The sequence below is a fragment of the Amblyomma mixtum genome, chromosome 1 (genome assembly GCF_055824585.1).
Source record: "Amblyomma mixtum isolate Tamu chromosome 1, ASM5582458v1, whole genome shotgun sequence".
NCBI lineage: Eukaryota > Metazoa > Arthropoda > Arachnida > Ixodida > Ixodidae > Amblyomma > Amblyomma mixtum.
The window spans coordinates 159241877-159255631 of NC_143012.1; the positions used below are offsets into that span (position 1 = coordinate 159241877).

Below are 13755 nucleotides of genomic sequence, written 5' to 3' on the forward strand. Positions count from 1 at the left end.
AAGCGTAATTTTCGCACTGGCCTAATTTTTGGCTTTTTGCAAATCGCGTATATTAGGAAAAAACCCAACTAATGTTTGGCACGACAAATTATTTATATCAGCATATTTCTGCTGCCCATCAGACAATGGTTAAGGATGAAATTATTCAGTACTGGTTCCTTATAGCTTAGCGGTTGGAACTGCTTGTGTACCAATGCCAACAAAAGTTTTCATTTTTTGTAGGTACATGCCGGAGTATACGCAGCGAGTCGCAGCCAGCGGCCGTTCTGGTGTCAGCGTTTGGGGAGCTATGACAGCTGAAAGTCTAGGACCCCTGGTTCGAATTGACAGCCGGTTGAACGGAGACACTTATTGTGCCATCCTGGACGATGTGCTGCTTCCATATCTTGCTGGAGGACAATTCGCTGATAATTATTTTATTTTTCAGCATTATAATTCCCCCATCCAAAAGTCAAATAAGGTGGCCGCGTTCCTGGAGCTCCGCGACGTGGCAGTACTGGTTGGCCTCCACAGTCGCCGGACCTCAACATAATAGAAAACATTTGGGGCAACATGAAGTTCGCCTCGGCCCGCCGAGAGCTCCATGACCTCTCAGTGGACGCGCTATGGACTGTCGTCAAAGAGGAATGGGAGCGGCTTAGAACTAACACAGATATTTGCCGGTCCTTCTACAGCAGCCCGCAGAACAGAATGCAGGCTGTGATCAACTCTGGAGGCGGGCCCACCCGCTACTGAGCTCAGTCAGGCAACTCGCGGAAGCGTGCCACATAAAGGAAAGTGACAGTCAGTAGCCCCGTCCTTCGTTCAGAATGGATGAAATCTTTGTTCTTTTGTCCTTGTTTTTTGTACGGCCGTGCAGTGACACGTTCCGCGGGGGGTTGCACGTATGCCGTCGGCTGTCGTTTGCGATGATGACTGTGTTGCCGCGATGTCGACATATGAATGTGTTCTGTAATTTCACCATGCTTGCTACGCCCAGAGAGGACAAGCAGCACGTTCAGCGTCTGTACTAGGGTAAAATTTTAAACACTCAGAGCAGGAGGTAAAAAATGGGCGCGACCTCCACTATAACAACGCTGACCAATTAAAACAATAAACTAAATCAGCTTTTTAATGTTTGACTATGTTGAAGAACCCAGAAGCATTGAAAAAATTTATACATTATTTACTTAATGTTACTTAAAATTACGTAGAGCTATTATTTACTTCGGAATTTGCTTCACGCTCATATTCCAAGAAACGTTTTGGCTGCAGGCTATTTTCTGTTTTGCAACAAATGTGTGCGCCGATCTTGAATACGGCTGAGCTTTCTTTGACTTCAGTTCTATCCGACTTATCCTCGAATGGGTCTTCATATTGTCTCTTCCGTTCCTATTGTCTCCCAAAGCGGGGCCTCTGGCGCTAGGTATTGAGTTTCAGGAATTGTTTAACTCCCCGAGAGGGAGTGCGCCGGCTCCGTTTCCATTATCGCTATCGCCGGGATCAAGCACCTCGTGAGTCGGAGCCGACAGCCCATGTGCTTCGTGCAATAAAATTCGTACTTGTAGCTAGCCCTGTTCTTGTGATTAGTTACTTCGTTCCTTTTTCATTTTCATTACGTTCCACCACGTGCGAAACAAAAAATGGCGCCAGAAAAGCGGTAGTGGAGACGAGGAGAGCGACTGCGGCGGGCGAGAGATGAAGAAAGAAATCTAGACCCATTATCAGTGTTTAAGCGCTACGCTTAATGTCCTGCGGCTGGTGGCATCAGCTTCGCAGAAAAAAGAAACTCGTTCAGCCTGCTTAATTAAGACATGATTGGGATGTAAACCAAAATTGCATGATGGTTTAAACGTAATTGCGATTTCTTTTCAAACTCTTAAGACGTTCTGGTTATTTCCATAAGTACTTTAATAAAATTTGAAACACCATCAAGCCATCCGCGAACTCCTTCGCGCTATCAGATTATAGGACCACTCGGACCTATGAAAGTAAGCCCGGCGCAATCTCTGTCCCGCAACTTAGCAGCTACTGCTGTAAAACATCCCATCAGCCTTAACAAGTGCGCGTAGAAAATAAAGCTTTGATCCATTACGGACGCGACATTCAGAGTGCGTTCAAGACCTCAAATTGGCTCGCCGAACTAGAGAGGACGCGGTGGTCGGCAGCGGGAGCGGTCGCACGCCACGTCGGCTCTGCCAATGATCGCTGCTATTTGAGATCCTCAACTTTTTTCTCACACAAGCTTCGAATCATCGTTTCCGGCAAGCTAGGCGGCATCCTTGGATACCACATTTGCCAAGGTGCGCTCAATTATGTTGAATTTTCAGAGCCTTGAAGACCGCCACGCCTCTGCGGCGCTAAGCCTAACGGTGGCAAGGCCTGCACCGGCCGCGTTCGGGGATTCCCCGGCTATGGCGGTCCCAGGCCAAGTCACCGGCTACGATCCAACCTCTCTAAGGATCCTCAATATGGAAACCGTGCAACTTGAGGAGCCTCTTCCCAGCGAAGAGGCATATCTTCAAGATATGGTTCGCGTATGGCGCGGACGAAAAAAGACGAAGACCCCCAGGAACGCCAACGCGAACGCCGGGCACCAAAGGGTGGCGGGGTGCTCTGCGCATATGCAGGGTGAGAACGCGTCGCGCGCTGATGCGCAACAAGCCAAACAGCCCCGATGGAGGCCACAGTACACGCCCCGCATCGCCAAAGAAGAAATTATCGTGGTGCTCAAGCCACGCGACACCATCGTTCTAAAGGCTACCTTAGGTCCTGGCGAAGCCGGCGCTGCCGTTCGCAGCATCCTCGGGGACGCGGCAAGTGTGGGACTTGCTGTGTGGCCCGTGTGGGACCAGAACCTTCTCGTGTGCACTCTGCAATCTGTCGAAGCTGCGGAGAAGTTGCTGCGGGACATCATGCTGCCAGTAGGAGGCCGCAAGATACTGTTCCGGGGCCACCCCAAGCTTTCCGGAGATTTCTGCAAGGGCGTCGTTACAGTCTCCCCGGACGAGACGTCCGAAACCGTGAGGAAGAAACTGAGTGAGGATCCCAGTGTGATATCTGTGCGAAAACTTCGTAAAACACAGACTGCTGTGATCACCTTTGTGGGGACAAGGGTGCCGCGGACCGTGCTCTATAGTTGCGAGCGTCTCCCCGTCCGCTTCTATAAGAAAACGATCCCTGCCTGCCCACGCTGTGGCACGGTGGGGCATCGGGCCGACGCCTGCCCACGGCCGCAGCCTGGGCGCTGTGAACACTGCGGGGCTCAGCTTCCTGCTGCTCCTGACGGCGGCCCAGCAGAACATCAGTGCTCCCCGTGCTGCCTCATCTGCGGAGGCAGCCATCCCAACGGGGCGCCTGGCTGCGCGGGCAAGTACCCCAAGGTCATCAAGCCGGGACCCCCACCCGCCCCAAAACAGAAGCAGACGTCGGGACCCAAAAAGACCCAGACGCCCAAGGCCGGACCCAAGCAGGCTCCTGGACCCAAGCCCGAAACCAAGAAGGCCCAGTCCGGGCCGCCAAAATTTGTGCAGTCCGGGAACCCGACGAGGCCACCGGTCCTGACAGCCGAGGATTATCCGTCTCTGGTACCGCGTCAAAATCAGGTGAGCAGTTGGAGTGGGTTAGTCTGTGGGCCCACCCCCCCTCCCTCCCCCACCGAATCCGGCCTACAGCGGCAGGTAGAGGAGCTCAGGCGCCAAAATCAAATTCTCGCCCGTAAAATTCAAGAATTAGAAGCTAAGCAGGCCGGGCAGTACGAGCCCATGCAGAACGCTGAGCCCGAGGATAGCGATGACGGATCCTCAGTATCATCTTGCCTAACTAGCGTCTCGCGGCAAACCGCGGACACGGTGGTCGATTCGGCCCCTGCGGACGCTGGCCGCTTCGAGGCCCTGGAGCGTAAAGCCGAGCAGTTGGAGGAGCGGGTGGCAGCGCTCCCGAACCAAATTATGATTGCGGTCCGCGAGTCCTTTCAGGACATGTTCAGGTCCGCATTCGCTGCAATGCTTCCCGACATTGCGGCCCAGGTGACTGACTCTGTCCTTAAGGCGGTGCAGCCCTGGGTCAGCTCCCAAATTAAAAATTCTCTCTCCTGCGACTCCCCGCAGCTAAAACGTAAAATAGCTCCTCGACAGGCAGCGGAAGAAAGCGGTTCCGGCCCGATAGCCGCGGCGTTGATGCAGGCCTTACCTGGGGCTGCGTCGGCCCCCGAACCGAGTGGCTACCCAGCACCGTAAAATAAAAACATCAATATGGCTGGCAAACCTTCTTACAAAGCTAAAAAATTAGACCAATTCGAAATCATTCAATGGAACTGCAGGGGTTTTAGAGCCTCAAAAAACGGTAACATCTCCAGCTCTATCTGCAGTCCCTTGGTGACATGCCGGCGCTTCTTGCTTTGCAAGAGCCCGGAAATGATGCTAAATTCTCTGGGTATAGCTCGTTTCAAGGGGGCTCCTCGACCTGCATCCTGGTGCATAAAGCATACACCGCGATTCAGGTCGATCTTGATCTAGAGACTGAGCAGGAATACACTATGGTGAGGGTTCTGCCTCTCAGGCGCCGCGACCCGTCAATACATGTACTTAATGTGCATTGCCCCCCGCATAAGCCACGTGTTACTTTCTGCGAAATTTTCTATCGTGCTCTCAAATCGGCTAACAATGAACCCCTGGTGATCATTGGGGATTTCAATGTACCCAGTCTACACTGGGGCTATCACTTCGAGAAAGCCAGGGGACGCAAGCTGGCGGAGCTCATCTCCACCCTTCGTCTTACGTTGCTCACGGATCCGTCTTGCCCCACACGTGTGGGCAACTCGGTCACCCGTGACACGTGTCCTGACTTATCTCTGGTTAGGAACACTACAAACGCCACATGGGAGAACCTGGGGGATACCCTGGGCAGCGACCACTGCCTTCTCCGCATCACGCTTTTGGCGAAGGCAGCCCGTAAAAAATGGGGCCAGGCGAAAATAACCAATTGGCAGCAATTTCGAACTCAGGACGTCCCTTCAGTACTATTCTCCGACGGCTATGCGGAGTGGGCAACACAGGTCACCAACATACAGAAACAATACACGCAAACACTTCACACCACCGACGAGATCCCCGCAGTGGACAATCACCTCCTGCATCTGTGGGAGGCGCGCCGCAGCTTAACAAAACGATGGAAGAAACACAAGACGAATCGCAAGCTTAGAGCTCGCATTGCACAACTTACGGAGCAGGCTGCGGCATATGCCGCCCAGCTCACAGACACCAATTGGATAGAACGCTGCAACTCGGCAGCGCGTCAGATGAGCTCGAAGGGGTTGGCGTCTCTTGCGCAGCCTCATCGACCCTTCTCAAACGAAAGGGGAGACGCAAGAACAGCTCCGGCGGGCTCTGCACGGGTACCAAGGTACGACGGCGCAACTTGCGGACACTTTGTGCGACAGGTATCTCTGCCGCACAAATGACCCGGTTGGGCCCGAGTACACGTACTCCGGCAAGCCAAATCAGGATTTAGAGGCCCCTTTTGAGTTGCATGACCTTAAGGCGGCCCTGGCTAAAATGCGCCGAGGTGGGGCACCGGGTCGGGATCGCATAACAGTGAAACTGTTGGCGAACCTCTCCGACTCTGCATACCTCCATTTGCTACAATACATAAATCAGATCTGGGATGGGTGTCCACTCCCACCCCAATGGAAAACATCGCTTGTAACGTTCATCCCCAAAGCAGGTAAAGCCGTGACTACCGACAACTTAAGACCCATCTCATTGACCTCGTGTGTGGGAAAACTCATGGAGACGATGGTTCGGGATCGCCTCTCTCCATACATGGTGGGTAAGGGCCCCTTTGCAGACACTATGTTCGGGTTCCGCCCGTACATGTCTGCACAGGATGTCCTACTCCAACTACACAGGGACATAATACGACCCACAGCCATGCAACAAAACGACAAGGCCATTCTCGCCCTCGATCTTAAGGCGGCGTTTGACAATGTTAAACATGCCACCATACTCTCTAACTTGAACACCACTAACTGCGGGGCGAAGGCCTTGGCCTATGTCAGAGACTTCCTCTCTGCGCGTCAGGCACTCCTCCGGATCGAGGACGAGGAATACGGCCCGTACTCTATGGGTACACGAGGTACACCACAGGGGGCGGTGTTATCACCGCTCCTTTTCAACATCGCCATGATGCACCTGCCCGGCCGACTGGCTCAGGTGAAGGGCACAAAACACGCACTCTACGCAGACGATATTACAATCTGGACCACCGAGGGGAGCCTTGGGGAGATGGAGGACCGCCTTCAGCAGGCCGCCTCCATAGTCGATGCATATGCTGCCCACTGTGGTCTCCAATGTGCTCCCGCCAAATCAGAGCTTCTAAACGTCAGGACAAACCACAAGGACAACACGTCTCTACACATATCTCTGTCGGGCGGTCCCATGAGAGAAGTGGCAGAGCTCCGGATCCTGGGTCTTTTCATCAATAACAAACTTAAGCCGGACTCTACTATAGCAAAACTCAAGAGCATAGGTGAACAGGTAGGGCGCATGATCCACCGTGTTTCCAACAAGCGGGGTGGTCTGCGGGGCAGGGACGCGCTACGGCTCGCCCATGCCTTCGTGACCAGCCGGATCCTCTACGCCGTGCCGTACCTACGCACCACCAAACAACAAGACGAGCGCATTGACGCCATCATCAGGAAGGCAACAAAGCGAGCACTGGACCTTCCGGTGGCTACCTCCAACGCCAAACTGAAGGCGTTGGGAGTGGTAAACTCCTATCAGGAGATGCGGGAGGCCCACCTCGTGAACCAATATACGCGGCTATCGCAGACGGTGCCTGGGCGCCGCCTGCTAAACCGCTTACACATCCAACACACATGCATACCAGAGGGGACGGAGCACCTCCCGGTGCTGTGGCGCCACATGCTCTTGGTCGCTCCGCTCCCTCGTAACATGGACATGGCTTCACATGAAGGCAGACGACAAGCGCGGGTTCGCACGCTTGAGAGGCAGTATGGATATAAAGAGGGCGTTTACTACGTGGACATCACAGGGCCGTCGCCCACGGGATTCTTCACGGCTGCCGTAGTCCACCGGGGAATGAATGTCGATGGCCTATCTTTTCGGGCCCCAAATTCAACACGAGCGGAGGAAGTCGCAATAGCTCTCGCTTGCGCCGATCCAAAATCGAGAACAGTTATCACGGACTCTCGCCGGGCCTGTGAACATTATCTTGCAGGCGAAATATCCCCTCTTGCCTCCCAAATTCTAAGACGCGCTCCCGCCGATCCAATTCGCACAAAAGTGATCTGGGCTCCTGGCCACCAGGGTCTACGAGGCAATGAGGCCTCTGATGCGGCCGCCCGAGCGCTCACACACCGGGCTCCTCATCCTAGCTCTCCTGGCTCAGAAGCTCATAAACCGCTTCTGCGGTTCCGCGAAATCCTAATTTATTATTGCGACAGCCACCGTCTCTACCCAGTACCTGCCAAGGGGCTGAGTAAGGCGGAGGAGCGAACTCTGCGGCGCCTGCAGACAGGAACTCTTCTCTGTCCTGCCATAGCAAAACACTTCGATCGGAACACAGATGGGCGCTGCCCGCACTGTGGAGAGAACTGCGATATCTTTCACATGGTGTGGGCATGTACTCGGAATCCTCACCTTCCCCCTTCCCCCACCCCCACCCGAGAGGCATGGGAGACTGCCCTCCTCAACTGCTCCACACTGGAGTCTCAAAGGGCTCTAGTAAAGCGGGCGCGAGACGGGGCCTCATCATGCGGTGCCCCGACTAAGGATACCGACCATGTAGCAAGGTTTCTTGACCCTCAAACTCTCTTTGTAAATAAAAGTTTTTCACCACCACCACCACCGAGCTGGATCTGTGGAGACCACCCGACTACAGAGGCGAGGGACCAGAGTTTTGAACTCGTCCACGGCTGTCCCGTTTCAATGGAGGCGAAACGCAAGGCACCCGTGTGCTGTGGGATATCAGCGCACGTTAAAAACCCTCATGTGGTCGACAATAACCTGGGGCCCTCGACTATAACTTCCCTTGTAGTCTGTCAATTTCGGACGTTAAATCCCGTAAACCGAATAAATTCAAACCTGAAATGACAATTTTGCAGCAGCACATGCATATCACCGACACCGTGGCACTGAGACGAGACGCCGCTGGGTTGTACGCGCAACCAGCGACAACGCGCTGTAGTTAGTGCGCTTTCCCGCAGTGCTGTCTCGGTGCACACGAGCGCTGTAATCATGCAGAGAGTTAGGTGCGCTTCACGGCAGAGCAAGCACTGTGCGCGCCCGCGCTGTAGCGGACGACGCGAAGCACCGCCTCCAGGCCTGTGTGTAGTAGAAAACATTTATTCACAAAAAGGTAGATAAAGAGGTGAAAATACAGATTTTGGGTGGAGTCCTTATTTCAGGACCCCAGTGTCCACCGCTGTTGCTCTTGCTTGGGATATCGGATTACGCTGGGTCGCCAAATCAGAGCTGAGCAGGGCAGACTCCCACTAGGCCCGTGTGCGCCTGCGCCGCAGAGCTACGATGCGCGACCGCGCCGCCGGACGCGCTCGCGCACCGCGGAGCGCGTGGCGTGAGTCCGTCTTGCGTCGTCTACGGGAACTGAAGAGAAGCAGCCCAGCAAAATAAAGCCCCTGGAAATTTTTAAAGTAGCGACAACCTTTGCAGAGCGCCGCCTCTCCCTCTCCTGCGCCCGTCGCCTCTTCCCATTGGTCGATGGTTTCGCGCGCAAAAGCCCTTTAAACCTGCGCTTTTCGCCGCCGCGGACGCCATATTGTCCGCTCCAACCGCGCACCGTAGGTTCGGCAGGCGCCGTTGCCGACACTGCGCTTTTGCTTGCTGTGAAGAACAGCGGCTTTTGTTTTGCTCGGAACGTGTGTCAGTCACCTAACTTCAAGCCGTCTATCTGTGCGGCATGACGAGCAGCTGCGCCTTCGGGTGCAAGAACCGTCACGACAGTGGAAAGCGGTTCTTCGCGATCCCATCATCGAAAACCGACGCGGGCCGGAGGAAGGTTCGGTTACACAAAACTGGCCGGGCGAATTTTAACGCAACGCCATCGACCAGACTTTGCGATGTAAGTGACGTGCTTTGAATAGCTGCTGAGTTTTCCTTTTTTTTTTCAAGCTACGCTGTGCAGTGGTTTGTTCGCGATCGAGCGTATGGCCGCAGTAAGCTCGACATGAGGGCGCTTGCGTTGAGCGCATCGTGATTGCACGCACGCAACCGTGTAAGCGTCTACCGGGGCGAAGGCTCCCGATCGGCTAAGTCCGAACAGCGACCGCGTCTACCGGGGCGGCAGGGCCGCGCCAAAGACCGCCAAACCGGCTGGGAGAAACGGGGCAATTTCGCGGCGCTTAAGATGCGAGGCATACGTCTAACTGTAGAGTGACGTTCCTTAAATTTGAGCGCATGCCGCAGTTAGACATACATGCGTACTATAAGCGCAGATCAAACTGCGCTCTGACATGGTGAAGCGCACGCGTTACATTCTGCAGTCACGCGCATGCGAGCGTGTATGTTATATATATATATATATATATATATATATATATATATATATATATATATATTACAGAAAAAATCAAAAAGAGAATTATCGCGCCGTTACGCATCAAGGCACCGTAGGCACCGCTGGTGGAAACACCAGCTAGCACGCGCTGGCTTGCGTTTACTCTCGAAATATGAACAGTAGCTGTGGGTATGCGTGATAGTGCCCATCGTAAGTGCGTCTACCTCGCGGGCCGGGCCGGGTTCGGGCCTATCGAAAAAATCTGGCCGGGCTGGGGCAGGTAACGAAAAAGGTTGACGGGCTCGGGACGCGTGAATAATAAAGGCGCGTGCAGTGCTCTAATAGCGACTATACGAATATGGAAGATTATCGGACAGATGTGTTAAAAACGAGGTAGATTTTGCTTCTCACTAAATGACTGATGCCGATGAATCATTTACGAAGAACTTCATTATCCCATTGCTGGCAGGCGAAGGATATTTGCGAGGTAGGTTTCCTCTTCACTAAGTCACTATTCCAAAGAAAATTTTAATGCCGGAGTCTATATCCTTACAGTTCATGCACGCGAGAGAACATTAGGGGAGGCACAGATAAGTACAGACGTAGCGTGGCCTTCATACCGTATTTCGAGTACTCCCTCAAGCGTCTAACCTGGACCGCGATACACTGCAGCAGACCAAAACCGAGAGCCACTAGAAGAGCGGATGAACTACAGGCCTTTTAATGCCTTCACTTGCAGGTGTCTTTTCGAATGTCAAACCTGTGCATCCGTTGTAGCACGTCCAGCGTTCCGGCGGGGACGGTCGTTCTGTTTGCATACTCCTTTTCACCAAAACGGATCACCGCCAATTCATTCTACGGCCTCGTGATTCACGGTCACGTTCAATGCACGCCCCACTCTCGATATCAAACTTGGCACGCCGCATAAAGCCCGGCGCACCCGGACACGGTGCGCGTGCGGCTCTACCAAAACACTCCATCTATGCGTGCTCATTTTTGCCTTTAGACGATTCAGTGAAGCATGCAAATCTTTCTCCTAAGTCACCGATGTATTTATGCAGCGGAACGCACGGCTAATGCGGCGGCATAGAGAAGAACTCGGCAAGTACGGGAATCCAGAGCAACCAATTCAAAAGGGGCGTTAGTTCCTTCGGAGCGGGCTAGAGGTCGCCACCGCAGTCTCATGAAATCACAAAGAAAACAAAAGTCGTTCGCCCGGCGCGCGGGGGAGGAGGAGCGAAGAGGGAGGGCGACTTGTCGCTACTTTAGTTTTTTCAGGGGCTTTACAGCAAAACTGTTATGAGCGCCACCAGGCGGTTGCCATGGTGTCATTGTGGACTGACTTAGAAACAAGTCTTCTGCGCAGCAGCCCAGTATTTATCAAAAAATTTGACAAATGAGCAAATAAGCTGTCTTGTTTGCATGTTCAGTAAAACACTTGTATTTTATCATTGAGTAAAAACAAATTTCAACAATAACACAAGCAAGCGCACTTGCTTGCAGGTTGCAGCGAAGACGGTACTCAATCGTAAAGTGAAAAAAAAAAAAAGAAATTTTGACCAGACACATATGCAAGCTGCTTGGTTGCAGGGGTGCATCGTACACTAGTTCTGAATGATTAAAAACACGCACTCGAACAACGATGTAAACAACATGTATTGCTGGCAGGTTGCATTAGGCAAGAACATAAAACTGGCACATTCACATCAACAACCTTTCCTTCTTATAGGTAAGTTTGGTAAGGCTGACCAATATCAAGTTTAAACGACTCATATTGGGAACACATCAAAATTCAGCGGATCCTGTGCTCTTTCAGAATACGCTTAAAAGAGTTCAAGCACTGTCATTTCCAGCAAAAAGATTGAGCACATTCATGTGCTCTGCAACGCGCCTTCAAGTCTTATTTGTACCGGTCGTCCCGCTTCCACGCTCCTCTCTTCCGGCTTCTCGTTCATGCTTGATAAGGCATATCTTTTTAAAAAAGAAATGCATGTGCCTCATTCTCTCAGTATTTTGCCCCTTACTTTTTTTTAGAGGCTTGGTGTTATGATGGTCCAGCGATGTGGCGAGGCCCAGGAGACGATGTTCTGCTGGTTCTGCTGCTTGATTCTAGCATGGAATCAGATGCCCTTGGTGATAATGCTTGGTTGTTTTGCTGTCGGCTTGCAGCAGAAGACGCCGGCACTTTATATACAACCTTGGTTATCCTTCTAAGCACCTTTGTTGCGAGCCTATCATCCAGTGCTCTTACAGCGGAAAATTCTTCATCACAAATGTTGACACCATGACTGTCCCGATGTCTTGTTGTTTTTTCATGATTCCTTTTTCGCTTTGCAATAGTCTTGAAACGGTTTTCGCATTGTAACCCAGTAAAAAAGACTCCGAGGACATCAAAAAAGGTCAAGCGCAATTCGGTCATACATTGCTTTCTTGGATCTGAATTTTTTCACTGGACGAACTAGGGGTGTGTACCTAGCATATTAGTGTAGCAGCAGCTTAGTCACTCTAGGTGTCCAAGGCGCCGCTAATTGAAGGAGAAAAACATTACTCTCTTGAACAACGGTAAATTAATTTAAGGCAGAATTGCAAGGTACAGGTAGGCTAATACTGGTACTAGAAATCAGTATCACAGTTTCCTCATTCAGGCATAAACATTTAATAAGGTGTTGCCAACATGATCAGTGCAGCAGCAGCTAAAGTCTTGCTGTGTGGTTTCCGGCTCAGGTCCCGCGGCTGCCTGGGTAGCCAGTTAAAGAGAACGCTTAAAACCTTGGTGCAGTTGTTATCATGATTTAAACAGCACCTGTTCTGACGACCACGTTTGAAGTTATGCTAACACTGTTTATGACTATCAGCTCTTCAACACCTCGAGCAGGTGCGTTCCTCTACCACTACGAGCGGACGAATAACATACTCACTACCATACCACGTAACCATCAAAGCTGAAAGAGAACAAGCAGAAGCTATCCTTCGCAAAGCGTACAAGATAGCCTTACATCTACCAAGGAACACGTCCAACGAGAAGCTAATGCAACTAGGGCTAAACAACACTTTTGAAGAGCTGAGTGAATGCCAAATAAAGGCACAACTTCAAAGACTCAGCGACACAAGAACCGGACAAGCACTTCTGACTAGGTTGGGTCGGGAGACGGAGAACCATCACAACAACAGGGCAAACATACCAGACGCACTAAGAAGAAACATAAGCGTACAACCCATCCCCCGCAACATGGACCCAAACCTCCATGCCAGCAGGAGGAGAGCCAGGGCAGAATACTATGAAAAAACAATAGGTCACAGGGACAGCACGGTATACACCGACGCTTCCCCGTACTATGGTGCACGAGGAAATAAAATGGTGGCGGTAGTCGTCAACCACCAGGGAGAACACATAACGAGCCTCACGGCCAGGGCATCAAATGTAGCAGAGGCGGAGGAGATAGCGATAGCCCTAGCAATGAGGGAGGGGGATAGAAAGGGGAGACCCTTAAATATCTTAACAGACTCACAAGAAGCGTGTCGAAAGTACACAAAAGGAAGGGTAGGCAAAACGACACTCAGGATCCTCAGCGAGGGGACACCCTCGGGGAGGAGAGAGAAACATAACATAATTTGGATACCAGGCCACGCGGGGGTCTGGGGCAACGAAAGGGCGGACGAACTAGCTCGAGGGCTTACTATCCGAGCTGGGGGGTCACAAGCCCCGGAGGAGCTCTGGACTAGCCTAGGGGCTGGGTACTCTGAAACACTAAGTTTATACAGGGGGCTAAGATACAAATACTCCCCACCACACAAAGAGCTAAGCAAGGAAGAAGCCGCAAAATGGCGGAAGCTACAGACAAGCTCCTTCCCCAAATTATATATACTAAGCAAGATGTTCCCGACACAATACCGCGCCACATGCCCTTGGTGCGAAGCGAGGCCAACATTATACCACATAACATGGGAATGCGACAGAAACATATCGTTCCACAAACACGACACACCAAGTGCGGAGCAATGGGAGAGCCGGCTCACCAGCTGCGAGCTAGAGGCCCAAAGGGCACTCATAGCACACGCAAGCGAGGTGGCCAGACTCAGTGGAGCCCTGGACTAGGGGACCACCCAAGGCTAAGGAGGCAACCTCAAGACTTGAAGAGAAGACTTGAAGAACACCTCCACCGCAGGCTAAATCTTAGAAATCAATAAAGTTTCTACTCACTCACTCAACACCTCCAGAGACTGAACACCACTAAACAG

The 13755-nt window shown here is 52.1% G+C and overlaps 1 protein-coding gene across 1 annotated transcript; it reads left to right on the forward strand.

Annotated features, from left to right (window-relative positions):
- Positions 1–2393: 2393 nt before the first annotated feature.
- LOC149369513 (uncharacterized) lies at positions 2394–8478 on the forward strand. The gene is made up of 2 exons (XM_089575775.1): positions 2394–4197; positions 8408–8478. Exons 1-2 carry the CDS (start codon positions 2394–2396, stop codon positions 8476–8478), a joined length of 1875 nt encoding a protein of 624 aa, XP_089431901.1.
- Positions 8479–13755: the final 5277 nt, after the last annotated feature.